The sequence below is a fragment of the Phyllostomus hastatus genome, unplaced genomic scaffold (assembly GCF_019186645.2).
Source record: "Phyllostomus hastatus isolate PE091 unplaced genomic scaffold, TTU_PhHast_1.1 phas_contig_86, whole genome shotgun sequence".
Taxonomy (NCBI): Eukaryota; Metazoa; Chordata; class Mammalia; order Chiroptera; family Phyllostomidae; genus Phyllostomus; species Phyllostomus hastatus.
In genome coordinates this window covers 1,297,626-1,318,206 of record NW_025333977.1, presented here as the reverse complement: position 1 = coordinate 1,318,206, position 20,581 = coordinate 1,297,626, and the positions used below count along the sequence as shown (strand labels likewise).

Genomic DNA, 20,581 nt, shown 5'->3' with positions numbered 1-20,581 from the left:
CACATTTTGAGACGGACTCAAGTTAATTCAAAACACTCCAACAAAACCAAGGTTTCCCAAGGTCACTTTCATCACCACATGTAGCCTGTATCTTTAACCTCCAACCCTGGAACACAGTATATGTCTAGTAAAAGGGAAGGGAGGAAATTACAGGAGACGGCTGGAGTAGAATTAGAATCCGGAGCATTGATAGCCTGTCGCAAGACTTCATGCAACCACCTAAAAATAAAGCTCTGGAAACAGACCCGGGAGTGGTATTGCCCAAGAACACATTGGGTGCAGAAGCAAGACTGTAATCACATACAGATGATTAGGAAATATTTTGTAAAGTTATCGTCTCTAAATTTTGTAAGGCTCATACTTTACAACACGTGTTCACAATTTTTAGGCAAAAAGTGAAACTGAAGAATAATAAAGCAATTAGGAAAATGAATGAAAGCCAGATCCCTTGATGGGCCGTATGTAATGCAAAAAAAAAAAAGGAAATTAGGTAGGCAGAGTTTGATTGGAGAATGAATCACAGAGAATTCTAAAGAAGTAAACAGAGGTGCTCTGACCAAGAAATTAAAGGGGACTCAAGGGTATAGTCATACGTCAAAGATTCAGTTTTGATTTTTCACATAGAAGCCCACATTTCTCCCACATTGTTGTCTTGTAAAACTATGTCCAGTATTCTTGTACTATTAAGAAAAATTTGTACTGTACATATTTGGTTTTAATAAAACATTTGTTCTCATCAATATCTGGCTTCTTGCCTCTCAGACTGCTGCAGCTGCCCGTGTGACCCAAGACCTTTGGGGTAGGAATTCAGGAGGGCAAGGAAAGGTGATGCTGGAAGGTTCTTCACTGCAGGCCCGTTGGCTTGAGCGTCAATGCAGCCCCAGAGAACATGCATTTATGCCACAGGTTCTCTTAGAGGGAAGACTCCCAGACGCTGTCCATATGTGGAAAGGGGTCACTACGGGACTGAAGGAAGAAACAGCCCTTCCTTTAAGGAGTTTGTAATCTCTCCTTTGGGTGGTCAGAATTGGACTCATAAGCTGATGGAAGGGTGATGCCACCACTCAGCTCTACTCCTTGCTCCTCACCACCCCTCCACCCAGTCTGAGAAGCACCAGCCTCTGCCTTCCCGGAGAATGAGAATCTTTCCTATGGGGCCTCTCTCATCTGAAGAGCAGTGATTAATGACTGGTGTACTTTTAAAATCGTCTCTGTCCAATTATAATCCTCTGGCGTATTTGGCCTAATCTCTTCTAGGTTCCGATGCAGAATTGGATGGTTGGCAATTCCTGGGCAGCTCTCACATTTCTTCTGCTTACTCACTCATGAATACAGGTAGACATGGAGTGAACATTGAGTCAGGATCTGTATGAGGCTGTAGCTTTAATCAGTTACTTTAATAGGCGTGAGTGAGAGACAGGTGAAGACATAATCCCAGCCCTGAAGCTCAAATGGCATATGGATGTTAAAAATGCTTCCAGCTCTTGTAGCCCAGCACCTCCCAGAGCCACAACCCTTTATCAGTCGCCTCATAAGGGAGAAAGGAATCTCAGAGAGTCTACATCACTGGCCTAGCATAAAACACGGAATACGGAGACAAGGCTGAGATTTCATCATGGATCTTTGGCTCCTTAAAATAAAGATGCTCATTCATGTGGTGTTATGTAGAATTATTATCAGTGGTGTTTCTGAGGGGTTATTTATGTAACAAATACTTTTTTTGCTTAGATGATAAGAAGAGTGTCAGTTAAGAAAATTCAAGTCATGATTATACATAAGAATCGAAATTTAACCACTGACCTCTATTTTACTCTGCAATACACTGACATGCAATTACATCTTTGATCTGAAGTTAGTTTAACTCCCCGAAGAATACATAGCAGCTAGGAACTGACACCTTGTGGAATATTCTGTTTACTAGAAATGTGGCAAAAGTTTTAATGTCTATTTAAAAATTATGGTGTTAGCTTAAAAATTAATCTCTTTAATAAAATATAGCAAAATTACAATAATTATCAAACCATACTCTGCCCTTGCCAAAGATAATGCTAAAAGGTGATACATACATTAAAAATGTAAATGAACTGTTTAACTAAAAGGCAAAACAGATGTCTATGTGGCTATCAATTAGCAGATGGCATCTATAATCCACCCAGTTCAGTCCTGAGAAGAACTCCATGAAACAGGCACTGTTATTCATATGTTTCCGATATAAAAACTGAAGCTTGGAGAGTTTAAATAATAAGACACAGGTAGAGGGCACTTTAGCAAGAACGGAGCACAGACGTGTCTCAGTCTAACACAGAGTCCTAAGTACTAAACTAAACTTACGTGTACCTAGGAGCCTGGGTCAGTGAGGAGGAGTCACCTATTCCTAATCGCTGGGCTACTTTTCCAACAGTTAACTCAGTCCTAAACTTCTGGTTTTAGGATTTAGATGTGTTCCTTATGACAAACAAATCAGCTAAGTGAGATTTTAAAACCAAACCAAGTTGACTGTTGAACTTGGATTCATTTGCTTTGCTACGTAAAACAAAACAGGTATTAACTACCGCTGACAGGACCAGACTACTATCCTCACAATGCAAGAACACATGGAAATGTGTGTGCAAACTGCTTAGCCCTGGGGGAGCCAAGAGAGTCTTGAGGAATGGCAGAGAGGAACATCTCTGCGATCCATAGTCCGCTGTGACAAATTTCTCCTAAGAGTCTCTTAAGGATGCTTAAAAGACAGTAGCAGTAGCAAATTTCTCTTCCGCTTTTAAATGACACTGTCAGACGGGAAGCACTTAACTGTGTGCCTGACTCTGCCTTTCCCTCTCCCCTATTAGTTAACCCTAAAAGTGCAAATATAAACACACCGGATCCCCAAGGGTACATCCAAACCAGGAGAAATCTGGAATTAATTGCTGAGTATTTCAGTTCCTGTTGCAGCTGTTACAAGTGTTTGATTTGGCGAGGGAAGAGAAAAGGCACCGCATACCAATTTCGTGAGCCACAGTGAAAGCGGCGTGGAGGCCGTCGTCTTCAATCACCGCGCAGCTGCGCTCCGGGGAGCATATGGTCCCAACGTCTGCCATTCCTAGGGTGTCGCATGAATGATGCCCACACAAGTCCTTCCCGGGAGAAAGAAAGAAATCATTAAAATCAATTTACATCCAGAAGGAGCCACCTGGGAGAACCACTCGCTCACTGCAAAAGGCACCACTGGGGTGTGTGTATGGCGTCACCTGTTCAGCTCAGGAAATGTTCCAGACAAATTGATGCCATCGACTTTTCTAAGCTTGTCTAAGCATCAGACGGCCCAGAAGGGTGAGGGGACGCAGCTACATTTAAAAACGACGCTGGAGGATTGTAGCTTGCCCATTACAATGGCAGCTGGAGCCTTAATAAAGGTGTACCCCATGTACACAGACACAGGTCATAGACCACTTTTACACGCAGTCACGCTCAGGAGAGTCAAACATTCTGATCTAAATTCATGCTAACTTTACCGGACGCCTGGCCCAAAAATTTACTTTCCACCACTTTGTGGTGCAAATGCAACCACATCTTTGTGGCAGAATACAGATTTAGCAGAAATTTAGGTAGGAAACTCAACTTTAATCCAGAGCATAATACCTTGAAAAATCTTCTCTTAATTTCAAAATCAAGTTGTAATTTCACAGGTTGCGTCTTCAGAAAAGTGTGCACTCTTAGTCACGGTATTTAATGTACCATTTCTCCAGTTGATCAATCCTCAGGAAAATGCACATTCTATTTAGTGTTTATGTGAGTGAGTGTGTGCATTTTTCTGGAGGGAAGCTGTCCTTTAAGAGATTCTCAAATGGGAACATGATTATACCCCCACTAATGGCTAACAAGGTGTAGATTTAGATGAAAGAGACATCAACAAGACAAACGAAAACTTAGAAGCAGAAAGAGAAAATGTAAGCCAGAATTTTTGGCATGATAGATGTATCGTGATAAACTGCCCCTGAAATGCATTTGAATAAAATGGACATTGAAGGGGAGATGGGAGGCGATAATGGGGGGCGGGGAAGGGCAAGGGTTTTCAGGACATCTATCAGGGACACTTGGACAAAACAAAGGGGGGTGGGATCAGGGGAGGGAGTGGGGGATAGCTGGGGTGAGGAGGGGAGTGCTGTGGAGGAAATGCAGAAAAAATAAATGCATTAAAAATGTTCATTAGAATTTCTTGTGCTGGACTACCGTATTCAATAAAAATCAGTGGACAGTGTGTACATTTATATCCAAAAAAGCAAGATAGTATCCTACTATGTCATAGGTACATAACTGTAGAATGAAAGGATTTTTAAAAAGTATTAATTACTAAGAAAGATGATAATCTATTGGTTTAAATAATGTAATGTTTTTTGGAAGTATAAAATTTTTTATTTTAATTGTTGTTCAAGTACAGTTTTCTGCCTTTTACCCCTATCCCAGCCCACCCACCAGCTCTCCCCATCTCCCTCCCATTTCCACACCCCGTAGTTTTTGTCCATGTGTCCTTTATACTCGTTCCTGTAAACCCTTCCCATTCTCCCCTGAAATTCCCTTCCTTCTCTCCTCCGGTCACTGTCAGCCTGTTCTCAATTTTAGTGTCTTTGGTTATATTTTGCTTGTTTGTTTGTTTTGTTGATTAGGTTCCTGTTAAAGGTAAGATCATATGGTATTTGTCTTTTACCACCTGGCTTATTTTGCTTAGCATAATGTCACAGCTATCATCTTTGTATCCCCACTACCACAATGCCTGGCTTATGATATGAACTCAACAAACATTTGCTTAACTGCAGTGCAATGATGTACAGTCAGATGCAACGTAGACCTCACACACCTTAACATGCTGCATGCTAGCAAGACCTCAATGGCTTTCAGGAAGTCAGCACGAGATGTTCGTACTACATAACTGATGCCACCTGCCCATTGTTCACATACTCTTCTAACTCTTCTCTATTTTGCTACATAAAAATCCAACCAAGCCCTGGCTGGTGTGGCTCAGGGGACTGAGCACCTGCCAGTGAACGAAAGGGTTGCTGGTTTGATTCCCAGCCAGGGCACATGCCTGGATTACAGGCCAGGTCCCCAGTATGGAGTGCACAACAGGTAACCACACATTGATGTTTCTCTCCCTCTCTTTCTCCTTCCCAACCCTTTAAACCTTAAAAAAAAATTCAACCAAAGTGAAAATTATTTAAAAGATATCCTATGATCTCTCTAGTACATTTTCAGGTCCTTGTTGTGGTCCGTGTATCGTGACACCCCAGCTGTGAGGAATTACTCAGTGGCTGCGACCATATTACAGCTCCAGACGGGAGAAATCTCCGCCAGGCAGCCTTGGTGAGTCAAGTCACCAAACCGACAAGAGACTTCCAAAGTTTCCTGTGTATCCCTACATGTCATCCTGTGGGATCTCAAATTACAGCTGTTGAGAACAAATTAGTAGTTTTTAACATTGAAATTGGAACACACTTTTGCATAATAATCAGTCTTTGCGATAATAACACAGCACAATGCATTTTTTAATCCATTCCTCCCCCATCAGTTTGGTAACTTTAAGACCAAAGCCCCAGCTCACGGTTTAAGTGAACTGCTGCACACGCTAAGTCATTTATGCACACACATGGGTTTTCAAACCAAGAATTATGTTTATCTTCACAATTTGGGGTTCACTATCTTCAAGTAGAATAATAAAGTTCAAGAACTGTTTCCGCTTCTCGGTCCTATTTTGTTAATAAGCTCGAAGAGCCACACACAGCAAACGGACAGGGCCCTCCTGCCCTGAGCAAGGTCTAAACTGGGCTTCTTACCATCTCATCAGCCACTCACTAGAGGCCATCAGTCCCCCTTGTCATCCTTGAATTGCACTAGATGCACTTGGCCCTTTGCCATGGAAATGCGTGCATGTGACAAAATGAAGAACAGAAGCAGCTATTTAAAAAACAACCCATTGCTTGAAACCCTTGATGACATAGCCACCCTCTCTATATTTCTGTAACTATAGTTATGTAAACTGGCAAACTTTCCATTTCATTCACACGGTCCCAAACCTTGGAAGCCCAGTTAAGGGCGAGATGACAATAAGTGCCTGTATTTCTTTGTGATCCCATGTGCATTCCAATGTACTCAAATTCAACTTGTGCATCAAATTATTAAGAACATGGCACATTTCACTCAAGTCCATATTTTTGGTGGTGATTTATGACACTATTTACAGGTGAAAACCTTATTTGAAATTTATAAGAATGTTTATTATTATTCTCAGTAGGAGTAATAATACTATTGGAGCAATAGCATCTATCTATCATCTATCTATCTATCTATCTATCTAATCTGTATCTGGGGGCAGAGGACACTGAAGAAATGTGAGTCACATACAGTAATCACATAAGAGGTAAATAAATTAAAAGTGCTGACAAGAGGTTTTTTGCATGGTTAGTATAGATCTGAAAGTAAGTTATATCTCTGTTATGTTAAAGATGGTTCTTTTTATTCAAGATCAATATCTTATCATCATGGGGTAGACAATAATGCAATGGGAGGTTTAGTGAAAAGTGAGGTTTGCAAGAGCATACAGAGATTTAACCAGTGCGCTAGCGGTCAGGAGACAAGACAGAGATATTGTATCTAATTAAAAAATACAACCGAGATGGTCAGCAAGACCAACGAAGACTTGACAGGGAGGGAGGTCATGGGCATGGTAACCATTCAGCAGGAATGGCCATTATGGATATGGCAATATCTGTGACTTAGCATAGAATTCAGAAGACCTACTCTTGCAGTTAGAACTCAGAGCCAGCAAACTACACTACCTTGAGAAGCAGGTGCCGAGAAGACAGCACAACCTGGAGTGGTCAGTACTGGGTGGGGAAAATCAACCCAGCAGATGTGAACGTGCGACGTGGAACAGTAACAGAAGCTGCAGGATTTCCAGCCTGGCCCAGGAGACTGGTCTCTCCTGCAGCATAAATGTCCTAAGGAAAGGAGCTGAAGGAAAACACATGCGGACCAGAGCCCATATCATCACAGCTGCAGTAACAGCAGCGAGGAGGAGGGAAGACACCTTGTATGAGACTCGGGAGTTAAAGAACAGCAGCTTCTGTTTCTACAGGTATCACCATCTGGTGTGGGCAAGTGTGGAGCTCAAGGGAACGGTGTAGCAGAGGGTTGAACTAGCCTCAGGTGTCTATTCATCTGCCTACCCAGTTCCTACGAAGAGGGGTTAGTGATGGAAGAATTGGTCTGGAGTGGAACATGTATTAGTCATTGCATTACACACTTACACACCACGCTCCCCAGTGCCTGTGGATCCGATTCTGGAAGTGCCATTTGGCTTTCTGGCTACCCCAACAATAAAGGCCTTGATTTGGATCTCAGTCGAGATCTACATTCATTGGGTCTGTGAGTCTAACTATTACAATAGCCCATGTTATACAATCTCTACCCATGTTTCTGGATACGACCAAGTCATACCACACACAGAGATCACGGTTGGATTAGGGGCCAAGAGATCTAATTGCATTTATTCCTCAAGCAGGTATGGTGTGCCCACAATCTGCCAGACATGGTACTAGGTACTCACACTGTGGTACCCAAAATAAAAGCTGATCCTGACTTTTAAGAAACATGAGGACCTCGTGACTGACGCAGATATGCTATGAGGGGAGCAGATTGTGACATGCTGTGATGAACAGATTGCGGAGGGGGTGCAGCAGAGGACTTGGCCAGCTCTTTGGGGGAATCAATAAAGGTGTCTGGAAGGAGGTAATTGGATCTTGAGGGGTGAGCGGGAGCCTGACAGTCTCAGAGGAAGGGCACTCTAACCAGGGAAGAGGGGTGAGTCCATCAGGGGCTGGGAAAAGGCAGCGTCTGTTTTGGAATTGACAAGAGGTTTGTTGGGGCTGGAGTCCACAGGATTGTGCAGGGCAACCGGGGGAAGCTGGAGAGAGAGGCTGGGCCCAGAGTTCTAAGACAGGAATTTTTTTCTGATAAATGTGCGGTTAGAAGATGGGGAAGAAGGGACAGAGAAAGCTAGAGTTTGAGGGTAGTAGATGCTTGAAGAATTGTTTTGGAGAACGGGAATGAAAGCTGATTAGAGATGACAAATGGAAGGCCAATGCCTTTTTAATTCAAACTCTGTTAATAAGAATCCTTACGTAAGTCATTTATACACTTTGAGACAAAACTCCTTAATCATTAACATGAGAAATTTGGACCAAGCGATCTCTGTGGCTTTCCAGGTATACAGGTGTTGGTATTAAATCAAAACACTCCAATTTACAGACGGAGAAGTTAAACCTCAGGGGCAAGAAGTATTCCAAGGGGGAGGCTTGAGGCCAGCATAGCTGCAACTCAAACCCATGACTAAAAACCAGTTGCTGAACCTGCTTTGCTGTGGTACTAGGAGACGGTCACCTATGTTATTCTCGATACTACTCTTATCCTTTACATTGATAAACTGTGCTCAGTCAAGCAAGTCCCTATTTTTTTTTTCAACAAAAAATACAACACGGTCTTTATCCCTATGGTGTGTTTGGTGAATCTCAACAATGCAGAGGCATACTAGATACACAAAATGCACTGAGAAAGATGTTCCAGAAAACAAGAATACAGAAGTGTTGGATAAGAAAGCTGGTAACATCATTACATCGCCTCTCTCTCCTCTCACCTGCCACATCTGACAGGTAACTAACTGTGAGTCACTGTCTCCACCCACCAGAAGTGTCCTGCAGCTGTCCCCTCTCTCTCATTCATCCCAGTATTTCTTCCTGACTAGACTACCATCCAAAGCTGGTCCCATTGCCTCCTGTAACTTCCTTAACCTATATGCTGCGACCCTAGACCTTCTTTTAAAAAAATTATTTTTCCAGCTCAGTTTACATTCAATATTATTTTGTGTAAGTTTCAGGTGTACATAAAGCATGGTGCTTAAACAATCATATACTTTATAAAATGTTCCTCTCGGGATTTCCAAAACACCAATTCAAAAGAACACATGGACCCCTGTGTTCCTCACAGCACTATTTACCATAGACAAGGTATGGAAGCACAGCCAGTGCCCATCAACAGACGAGTGGCTAAAATCTTGTGGTACGTGGATGACAAACACCCCAGACCTATGAGGCCTCCATCCCCCAACATTTAAAAGACACAATAACCTGCCTGCCATCCAACCTTGCACAATGTAACCCAAGCTTCCTGTTAGCCCCTACTACGCCTTCAGGGTCCATTGCGTCCATGTCCATTATGTCCTGCATTATCTCATCAGCATTTTGGACCCAACCTCAGACTCAATATTCCTTCTGCCAGAAAGGATGAACTAGATCACATCCACCTCATTTTAACACTTCTTGCTCTGATCCCTGCTTCTCTACTTCCTGGTGCCACTGCTTTCATTTCGACCACCTTGACTGTCCCCTTGAAGATCACTGCACCCACACAACCACATAGGCCAGTGGGCTCATTCCAGAATGTATCTCTGGTGAGTGCTGTTTCCTCCCATAGATATTCTTTGAATATCATTTACAAGTTAAACTCTTTGGCACAGTGCTATAGACTGACTTGGGTGCCCTCCAAAAATTCACACGTCGAAGCCTTAAATTCGCAGTGCAATTATATTTGGAGATACGGCCCCTAAGGAGGTCATTAAGAATCAAGGACAAGTAAGATCATACTAGTGGGGCCCTGATCTGATAGGATTAGTGTCCCGAAGGAGGAGATACTAGAATTCTCTTTCTCATTCTCTCTCTCTCCTTCTTTCTGTCTCCAGCCACTCCCCACCCTCACCCCTGAGTCCCCGGAGGAGCGCCGCCCAAGGGCTTTGAACACACAGCGAGAAGACAGCAGTCCACCAGCCAGGAAGAAAATTCTCTCTAGCAGACTGGAAACCTGACTTGAGATTCCCAACAACCATAACTGGGAGAAAATATACTTCTGTTGTTTAAGCCATTCAATCTATACTATTTTGTTATGGCAGCCCAAGCAGACTAATACACGTGACATACAATTTCTTCTATAATTTGGCTGGCATTGCCTTCTCTAGATTCATCTCCCACCCTTCCACTCTGATAGTGTCTGTCTCATCACACCCAAACCCCTCCCTTTCGCAGGAGCGCCATGCTGCCTCTAGGCCATGGCACATGATAGTCTGGGTATCTGCACTGCCTGTCTGCTCCTTATGAGTCTGGCTAACGCCTATCTTTTCTTCCAAATTGAATCATATGGGTTGGGTGACCTTCTTATGTACTTGCATGATTTCTAACAACCACGTCTTTTGGAAAAGTCATCATGCTGTACAACAATGACCCATTTCCTTGTCTGTTGTTCCTCAAATGGATTATTAGGAAAGGGGTCACTTTTTAAACCTCTGAGTCCCTCTCTGCCCCTTAGGAACATATTAAATATCTGAGTAAATCAATGATAATATTTTTAGTTGAGAGACCACTAGGTGTAGACCAGACTACTTTCTCTCTCTGTCATGCATCAGCTGTAACTCTGAAAAGATGAGCTCTGTTTCCCTTTGCATGAATGTCCTTACCTATCAAATGACAGCAATGCTACTAAGGTTGTAGGTTGTTGAAAGGATTGATTGTAAAATTGTTTATGATTATGGATAGTATGTAAAAAGTGCTCACCTAAAACTCTCCGATTCCAAATGAAACCTAACCATCCTGCAAGGGTCAAGTCCATCCTACATTTGCAGTGACGCCTTCTCCTTTCGCAGGCTTTGCTTATAGCTGAGTTGTAGCGTTTGTTAGTTTTCCCAACATTAGAGTGACCTATCTGTGTATCTGCTTCTACTCCGCGGGATAGGCCCTGGTGGGAGGGACTGGTATTTTCAATCTCGCCACCTCCAGACCCCAAAAGAGTGTCTCGCCCACACAAAGCATTATTGGCTCATATTTACTGCATGAGACAATAAGGAAAGGGATTCTGTGCATTGTGCTACATTGCCTCTAACAGATTTTAGGTTTTTCGGAATATTCTTCACAATTTACTTTTTAATTGTTATGTAATTGACATATAACATTATATTCGTTTCAAGTGTGCAACATAATGGTTTGATATATGTACATATCATGAAATGATTAACACAGCAAGTCTAGTTAACATCCGTCACCAGGCATAGTTACAGATTTTTCCACGTGGTGAGCACTCTCAAGAGCTACTTTCTTAGCAACTTTCAACTCATCAATCATTTCCTAAATGTCAACCAGAGCTGCTTAATCTGTCCCGGTCTTCCCATTTCCTAGTTATTTTGCCTTTTATCGACTGGGGTTGACCTATAGGCTATAAATCCTTGCTAAGGGTTCACTTTTGGGTTTCAATGGGATTCAAACTCAAATATGAGATTGATTTCATCAATCCAGTCAGGGAGCAAATAAGAAAAAGCCCATCCTTCTTTCTGCCTTCTCCAAGCTTCTAGTCTCCCTCTAGGGCCCCCTACTGTCTGAACCTAACAAGAACCCAGGTGGTAATTAATGTAGAAATGCTACCTGTGCAGTCCCTACCACAGCACTGTAAGGCAGGACTATAAAGGGAAGTGTTAGCTGAGAGACAGTTGCTCATTAACTGGCCCATGATAATTAGTGAAAGTGAATGAACCTTTTATATTGCCTAGTCTCGCAGCTGGTTCCGTTTCAATCCAATGCTTTCCATCCACGAACGAGTGAAGCTTTCATTGGTGTTGTACCAGTTAGGGGACGTTAAACATTGTCGACTTTGTTAGCAAGGCTTTTGCTTCTCAGGTAGAGCTCATGGTCTCCAAAATGGGTTTAAAAGTCTGTCTTTAGGGAAGCTACATTAAAAGAAGAAGCTAGGAGCAAGCAAACAATTCTGGAAGTCACCATGAAGTCCTTCCTGGGGGGACTGGATTTCTGCTGTTTGGTGGCAAAAGTGCTGTGAATTCCAGCGTAAGTGCCATTCCAGAATGAAAAAAAAAATGGTTCTTATGCCAGAAAACTGACTGGTGCAAACGTTTCTCTAATTAGAACAGTACTAAGTGCCGGGGTCCGGTCCTGACAATGAAGCGTGTTCCTTTGATAAATGAATTACTAGCACTGTTCTGCTGACTCTCAGACACAACACTCAAGGTGGCCTCCGCTAGTAAACAGGGGTGGAAAACATATCCTCACACATTCGCTTCGTGCCTGGAAAACAAGTAATTTAGGAGAAGACATCTGGACACACAATTTGAACGGAGCTCAGAGCCCAGCAAAACATGGATTTCGTGGCTTGGCGTCTGGCTGCTAAGCAACGGACTTCTGACATCAAAACAGAGTTGTAAAAGTAGGATCCTGGTGCCAACTCTGGGTATTTCTCATTGAAAAAATAATAGCCATGAACATTTTTCTTTAGGTCTTGAGATATCTGATTTCCATGGGACAGAAGAGCTGAGATCACTTCTCCTCTAGTCTAGCGGGTGTTTTCCACATTCTGAAGCATTAGGTGGAGATTAACTTTACATTTCTGAACTACTTTCCAGTTGCATAAGGGTCTTATCATATTTTTTCAGTTCCCTAATTAATTGCACTCTTTTAAATTAAATGCAGGCATTCATAACACACATGCTTTTCGAATATTTGGTTCTCATGGGGTTCAATGTATACACCAGAAGGCCAGCCACAAACTAAATGGCAACTGCTTTACTGAAAGTATGCATCTGCTTGGTGAGGAGGCCAGGGAGACCCCATGCATAGCCTAGTTTGTGAAATACACGTTATTATAACACTTACTAAAATTAACATCAACTGCTGATTTATTTCTTCCTTGCTTTTGTCTACTGAAAGTTTACTGATAGGTTTCAGAGCTTGGAAAATAGGAAATGCTAGCTACCCAAACTGAAAACAAATCCAGGAAAAGCAACAGACAGGTCATTTAGTATCACTGACCAGTTCTCCCTTTTTCGGGGAAGCAATTAGGAAAGTTGTAGGGCAGGTGGTAAGAAGTAATGAGGTTGTCTATTAATTTTTTATTTAGAAAATTACAGAATGTGCATTTGTATTAAAAAAAAATGAAAGCCAAGCATTAAAATGACTTACTCTTTGGAACAGCTTGCCTACAAAAGTATTTTTTTCCTCTGTCTTTAGAGGACTTCCTTCCATAAACTCTCTGAAGCGTCCTTCTTGGCAGCGCCTTGTGGTGGAGCAAAGCAAGAAATCCAGACATGGAAAGTGGCTCACAAAGAAAAAAAAAAAGGAACTTGGAAGCTAAACAAGAAAGAAATAGTTTCACAGGAGAACTTCATACTGAAGGCTACACAGCGAATGTTCTTCCGCTTCAAAGATGAATGCTGTGCAGAGAAATTGCAGGACGGTTCCCAGGAGATCACTTCCACGAGAAGGATTTTCCATTGTGCATAGCACGGTGTCCTTGCCGGGCTGTCCCTCAGCTACTGCCCCCTGCCGTTCTCGTTTCCATGTGGTTTACATTTATGTCTACCCCATAAACCACGTGTGTTTCTCCACCCCAAGTTTATCAACACTTTCCCTTCATACTGGGGGTGCCTTCGTAAAAAACAAACAAACAACAAAACACAAGAATTTGGTGGTGGAGTTCTGCGATTCTAAAACCCCCTGCAAGCCATCATCGCATTTCCTATCCTAGCTCTGGTCGCACCATTTCATCCCATAATTTTGCATGGTATTTCAAAGTTCCTGATCCTTCATCTATCCTGCATCTCAAGCACTTCAAGAAGGAGCTTTAGCAGGTGATTCTCACCAGTCATCCGAGAGGCTTCACTGCCAATCAGAGCAGAGCTAGGAAAACAGGTGCAGAGCTCCCTGGCTCAAAACCCCGCCCCAGCTTTGCACCCACAGGTCACACCTCCATGGTGGTCTAACAACTGTGCAAATAGAGACTGTGTGCTTCCCAGAACCTCTGGGCCTGTAAAGATCTCTTTTCCTTCCTGTCACCATCTTCCTTAAAAGAGGAAATCCTGGGAAAACATGCTTCCCCATGTCTTGACTCTTTGCCCAGATCTTTCCACTCTGGGGCTTCAGAAACATCATCCAAAACCCCCCAAAAATGTAAGCTGGAAGTGACCCTTCCCTGGAGCAGGCAGTGCAAAAGCGTTGCCAAGGAACCTCACAGGATTGGGTTTCTGTATCCTCCTCACCCTCCTGCATCCTTTCCTTCCCAGGGACGAAATTCCACCAGGGTGGACATGCACAAACTTTGTGAGGAAACCAGATGGAAAAGAGTCCCTCCTTGGTGAGCACTGCCCTCAATGGAACGTGGAAGAGGTTTCAGTAAGATTGTATATGGACCTTACAAAGGAGGGTCATGGATAGAAGTGACCGCCGTGGATGAACCATCCAGCCCATTCCATTAGGCTGGACCAAGTTCTAGTTTGGGGTTCACTGGGAAGAAGCAGGTCCCTGATTTCAAAGACAAACATGCTTTTCCCTTTTCCCACTTAGCTGTCTACATGTCCCCCAAGCATTTTAGTCCCCTCTTGTCATATGCATCTGTGACACCGTATCTCCACCAAGGACACCCTGCCTGGTTTACTGATTGATTGATTGATTGTCTAACCAGGTCTGGTTCTTTAAGACAAGAGTTGGCTTCTGGGGTTATCCTCAGCAGGGGAGCAGAGCTGGAGGCTAACTGGGTTTCCTTCAAGAAGCAGTTAAGCCCATCCAAAGTGGCAGGTGGTTTTGTGGGAGAAACGAGGCGGTCAGTAAAGCTGTCCCCCTGACCTACCTCCGTCAGTGTTTGCGCCACCCGTCCCCGGCTGGACCTACCTCGCGAGTAAACAGGATGGCCGCATCATAGTGCTCCTCATGGTCATCCCCAAGCTGGTTGTGCTGGTGCTGCCACTTGCAAAAGTTCTTGAGCGTGGTGGCCGCGTTCTTGCTCACCTCCAGGCTCTTGTCCTTGTCGCCCAGCACCACCACCTTCACCACGACCAGGCGTATGTGATTCTCGATGCTGGCGTGGCTGTACAAGCGGTTGGCGATGGAGGCCAGGGTCAGCAAGTAATGCTGCAGGCCCCGGCCATACATCTGCACCATGGACGTGTCAGCCACCAGGAGCAGCTCCACCTGGCGGGCCCGGGAGATGGAGCGGCGCCGCCGCCGCCACCAGGTCTGTGGTCCCTGGCCCCCTTCGGAGGAGGGAGTCGACTGGTCCAGGAACTGCGGAGCCAGTGTCCAGCGTCGGTCAGCGTTGCCATGTCGCGGGTGGCGCTCGCGGGGCCCTGGTGGGGACGCGGGGGTCTCGCAGCTGGTGCGCGGTGGCAGGGCCTCAAAGCTGAATCCCTCGCGGGTGTAGGCGTGCAGGATCCTCGCGGATCCATCCCCGTACACGCGCCCAGCCTCAGCCTCAGCCCGGAACCGGCGCAGCATTGGCTTCAGGGTGTAGCGCGCGTGCTTCACAGCGAAGAAGCCGTCCAGACCGCCGCAGAGGTCAAAGACAGCCAGGGATCTAGGGCTGCCGTCCACCGTGCCGCGGTAGAAGCAGTGGCCCCGGTGGCGCCGGGTCGCGTTCGGCCCGCCTCCTGCGGGCACAAAGCCAGCGGTGCCCACCGAACCATCTCTCTCCAGGTCCAGGAGGAACCTCCGGCCGCCCGCGTAGACCAGGTAGCCCACCTTGCCGCCACCGGAGTAGATCTGGTCGATGTTCTGCACGAGCCCGCTGCTCTGGCGCTGCGGCGCCAGGGGGTGCGGGTGGCCGGGAGGCTCGGCCCGCTCCTGCGCCTCCTCCCCTTGCAGCCGGCGGGGCTGGGCGGCCGCTGCAGCAGCCGGGGGCTGCCGGGCTTTATCCTGGGCAGGTGCCGCGGCGGGGCCGGCCGCGAACAGGGGCAGGCGGAGCGCGCACAGCAGCAGGGACGCCCACCCGAGCAGCATAGTGCGCTGCCCGCGGGGAGGGGCTGCGCGGCGGGGACTTTATGGGTATTTGTTATTCGCTATGGAAGTTACCGGGGCGGGAGGTAGGGGCACACACACACACACACACACACACACACACACACACACACACTTGCTTGCAAGTTGAGTCAAGAGTCGGAGGGAGGGGGACCCAGCTGCAACGCCAGCCTGTCCAGGCCACGGTGCCAGCGTGCGAACTTTTCTTTGTTGGTTTGGAAAATGTTTGGATTCGTGCTCCGGAAAGAGGGGAAAAAATTAAAAAGAGAAAAGCCGGATTGGAGAGATTCAGCAAATACGAGAAAAAGGGGGAAAAAAAACACTAAGTCCTTCCCAAATGCAGCCACGATCGCTGCACCAAGGGGCGTAAGGAAGGTGCCGCGCACCCGGCGGGCAACTGGTGCGCTCTGTCTTCCGCCCCCTCGCTGCCCCGGACCCTTTGGCAGCGGGGATTCCAAGCTCCGGAGCCCACTTTCTTTTTATTTTGTGGGTGTCCTTGACTCTAATGCAACCAGGAAGAGGAGAAAAAAGAGAGGGAGAGAAAAGCCCTAAAAATTAAAACCAAAAAAATGCAAGGGGCGGCCTGCGGCGAGCCAGTGAAGCGGCGCGTCCGTGTCCCTTCGGATGCGGTGTCGTCCTGCCCGCCGTCATCCCCAGTCTGCCGCTGCGAGCGTGGAGAGCAGCGCGAGCGCTGTGAAGATGCGAGGAGGTGGAACAATGAATTTATAGCGGCATGCCATCCTGCAATGGCAATTTCAACAATTCGTCACTGCAAGCTGCCTCTTAAAGGGAGAGCTTCCCCCACCACTCCCACCCTCCGGAGTCCGCGCCTAATCAGATGGGGGAGGGCGGGCGAGGAGGGGGGGGGTGATCGAGGAAAGGGAGACTAGGAAAGAGGAAAGGACCCAGCGAGGTGGAAGGAGGGACGAGGGAGGGAGCAAGGACGAGGGGGGAAAAGTATTTGGGTAAGAAAAACAGAAGATTTCCTTGGCCTTATTTAAAGCCACAGGCGCTCCGGATTTGTTTGATATTTCACAACGAATCGGGGTTGGCTAACGTCGGCTTACCTCATCTTCTGAAGGGGTGTTTGGTGTGTTTTTAAAGTTACTGAGACATTTCAAGTCTTTCCCTGCCTCCTTCTCTCCTGCTTTTCTTTCCCTCGGTAGGAAGTTCCTGCCGCAACTTTTTCCCCTCTCCACGCCCGTGCGCTCCGGCGTCGTAGACCTTGCAACTCCATGCACCAGCGAAGCACTTTCGGCTTCCCTGGCGTTTCTAGGTCCCGCGCTCCTCTCGCCTCCTCCCAGCGGTCCCGGTACCGAGTTTCTTCCCTCCCCAGTCCCGGGTTTGCGCGCTCCAGCGCTCGCCGGGTTAGGGCTCCCGGTGACTAACTTCTCCCAGCCACCAGCAGAGGGGCCGGGCAGCCAGAGTGCTGCGGGCGCTTCCTGGCGCGTCGCTGCGCCCAGACCACGGTGGTGCCCCCAGCTGAGCCGCCCGCGGCCTGGGAACTCCGCGTCTTTGTGTGTGTGAGCCGCAGCGCCCCCGCCCGCGCCCCGTCCCTCCTCAATAGGGCTTTGCATCAGCGCCCACAATTTGTCACTTAACCCCGGACGCCTGGAACTTCCTTTGCTTTAAGAAGGTTGGGCCTGAAGGAGTTAACTCTTGAAAGGAATTATGCTCATTTTAAAAAAAGATACTACAAATCTGTGTCCCCAATTTTCCTCCTTCGGCCCAAGTGACGATTAAATAAATGATGGATACTGGTATTTGTATTTCTCTTGCTTAAAACAACCACTTATCGCCCCAGGCCGGGACCTGCTATCATTCTCAGAATGTCCTTTTAGGAGAACAAGATTTGGGGTGAGAGACAGGATGGTGCAGGTTCGTGCTTATTTGAATGACAGTGTCGCTGTGCCTTGTTTTCTCCTCTGTCGTTGTTCGAGTCAACAACTTTATTTAACCAGAAAGAAAACCTGATGACTTTGTACGCATTACCTGGTCAGGGACGGGGCGTTTGCTGTTGGGGTAGGAACACCCTGCTCCCTCATTATTCTTTACGCAAATTAGTGCATGTATCAGTGAAAAAACGAATCAGGTACAGTTAGAATCTGGTGTAATAATGAACCTGTCCTTCTGTTTGTTTAACTTGCAGGGATGTGGAGGCCTCAGTGGACCCCCAGCTGCTGGTGCTTTCCCCAGACCCTTGCTAAGAGATCTGATTCCCTTTCCAGGGAGAGCAGGAGGGTCTTGGATGGATTTGAAGTCCTCAAAGGGATCATGAACCCCAGGCAGAAATCCCAGAATTGCCCAGCAGTGATTCCCTTTGCCTATGACTGGTGCACCCTCTGGAGTCGCTGGGGAGGCGTGGGAGTGAAACGCATCCTGAGATTTAGTTCACGTTTATAACTGACGTGGTGACTGGGGTCCTGGGCCACCCAACAGCCCCTAGTGGATTCTGAAGTACTTCCAGGCTTGGGAGGAAGCTGCTGCTGCTGAAGGCCTTTTAATTCCCCAACCCCTCAGACTCTCGGAGGTCAGTTAGTTGCCCACCCTCACTCCTACCAGCTGAATATTTCGAAGAACCGAAGATGTTCAGGATCAGGCTAGAAAATGAGAGCCCAGGTCCCAGCAGTCTTCTGCTTCCCAATAGCTTTGAAGTGTTGTGGTCTTTGTGTCTACACAAAGCATTTTTTTTCCTCTAACAGTTTCAATGAAAAATAACCCAATATTTGGCACTGCACACCATCTCGAAAACAATTTTGATTCAGTAATTTTAACCATTTCATCATCGTTAATCTCAACATCACATTCATAGGCATTTTAGAGGACAGTACTTTATTTTTTTTTCAAAAGATTTTTACTTATTTTTAGAGAGGGATGGGAGGGACAAATAGAGAGAGAGAGAGAGAGAAACATCAATGTGCGGTTGCTGGGGGTCATGGCCTACAACCCAGGCATGTACCCTGACTGGGAATCGAACCTGCGACACTTTGGTTTGCAGCCTGCGCTCAATCCACTGAGCTATGCCAGCCAAGGCAGGACAGTACTTTAAATTTATTGATTACAATTATTTGTATTCACAGACCAGAGATTTCTCATTTAGCATGGAAAGAAATTTCAACTGAATATTCTTAGTGAATTTTTTTTCTCTTCTTTCTATAATGCTGTATTTCTCACATGAATCATATCTCTGAAATTTATGCTTAACTCTAAGTTTAATTAAATAAGGACATTTATACTCAGATAAATTATTTAAATGTTTAGAAATACATTGAAGAAAAGGAGAGAAACAGAACTCCAAATGTGAATATCAAATACTAAATATTTATTAGAATCATATATTCACAAGGAACGGACTTGATACTATTTAAACATATGAGTACATTTTTACATATTCAGAAAATCTCTACTTGGATACAACTTCTATTTCTGTGAAAGTAATTTGGATACTTTATAAAGTATATTTGGTGATACTTTAAAAATACTACCCTAGTGGATTAGGATGAACTGCTATTTTCCAAAAAAATCATGCCTGTCAGTCCAAGGAAGAAATTTGCACTGAATGAAAGTAGTTTTTATTTAATTTTTTTACAGTAGAAAGATAAAATATAATAGCAATAATGTTTAGATGAACAGGCTGCTACTTTATTATTTCATTATTCCAAGTAGCAGTTTTATTTGGGAATATTTAATGAGAAATTTCCACTGCATTTATAGAGCGTATGATCACATCTGATATATAATTTTACATTTTCCGTTTTCCAAAAGGAAGAGAGTTTTACTGCAGACCATTATAGTTGGAAGGTATCTCGAAGGTCACTTAAGGCAACTCCCTCTCCCTGCTCGTGAAAAACTGAGAACAGAGACCAAAGCGACTTGCCCGTGGTGAAAACGTCCGCCAGTGGCCAGCTCTCCTGAAACTGAAAAACTGAAATCCCTTACTCCCTTGATTGGTATTCAATCTACAACACCTTTTAAAATCTATCCAGTTTAACAAATACCCGTCCAGGGACCATGGCAAAGTGCTCTGTGAGGTCCTCTGAAGGCACGTAAAGACGAGTAAGCCATGATTGATGTTCAAAGGAGCTCAGAGATGGAGCCGACAGCACCAAGAGATACTTGGAGTGCACGCTGGAAAATGCAAGTACAGGAGGGAAAAAAGCAAGAGAATAGCTCCTACAGGTTCTCCAAAATGTGTATTTCCACCAGAGAGTCACTCCATAGGGTCGGTGCATTCTTGCAGTTGTATTTCCCCAAATTTCCATTTGCCAAAGTGTCAGTTCCTTCCCCTCCCCCACAGATGATTTGAACGCCAAGAATGAGGCAGTGACTGACAGTATAATACTTTCCTTCAAACAAACACGCGCTTCTTACGTCCCATGGAGGAGAATCGAAGGCTCTCAACTCTGTAGTAGTGTTTCTTTCCCACATCAGGATCTTTACCCTTGGCCTTGCAGTATTTCCAGCTCCCTTAACCTCGTCTTCCTCCGTGGCGGGATGGCGGGTGCTGGGAGTCGAACACGCCTCTAAGACTTGAGCCATGCATGCTGCCTGAGGGCCAGCCTTTTCTTGCAGTGTCACTTAGCTTTGCAAATTCTAACTATCCAAAGACTTTCTTTAAAACCAAAAGTAATTTTAGGTGCCTTGGATAAATGCAATATGCAGTATTTGTTCTTTTTGTGACTGGCTTTATTTCGCAAAGCATAATGTCTTTTAGG

General features: G+C 45.4%; 1 protein-coding gene across 1 annotated transcript in view; it reads right to left on the bottom strand.

Moving 5' to 3' along the window:
- The window catches only part of ADAMTS5 (ADAM metallopeptidase with thrombospondin type 1 motif 5), a 45,972-nt gene extending 28,652 nt beyond the window's left edge, over positions 1 to 17,320 (bottom strand). The window contains exons 1-3 of the mRNA XM_045851227.1: positions 16,934 to 17,320; positions 14,745 to 16,607; positions 2,984 to 3,116 (exon numbers count right to left, since the gene is read on the bottom strand). Of these exons, the coding sequence (XP_045707183.1) occupies positions 2,984 to 3,116; positions 14,745 to 15,848 (1,237 nt within the window). The 5' untranslated portion in view covers positions 15,849 to 16,607; positions 16,934 to 17,320. The remainder of the gene's footprint in view (positions 1 to 2,983; positions 3,117 to 14,744; positions 16,608 to 16,933) is intronic.
- Positions 17,321 to 20,581: the final 3,261 nt, after the last annotated feature.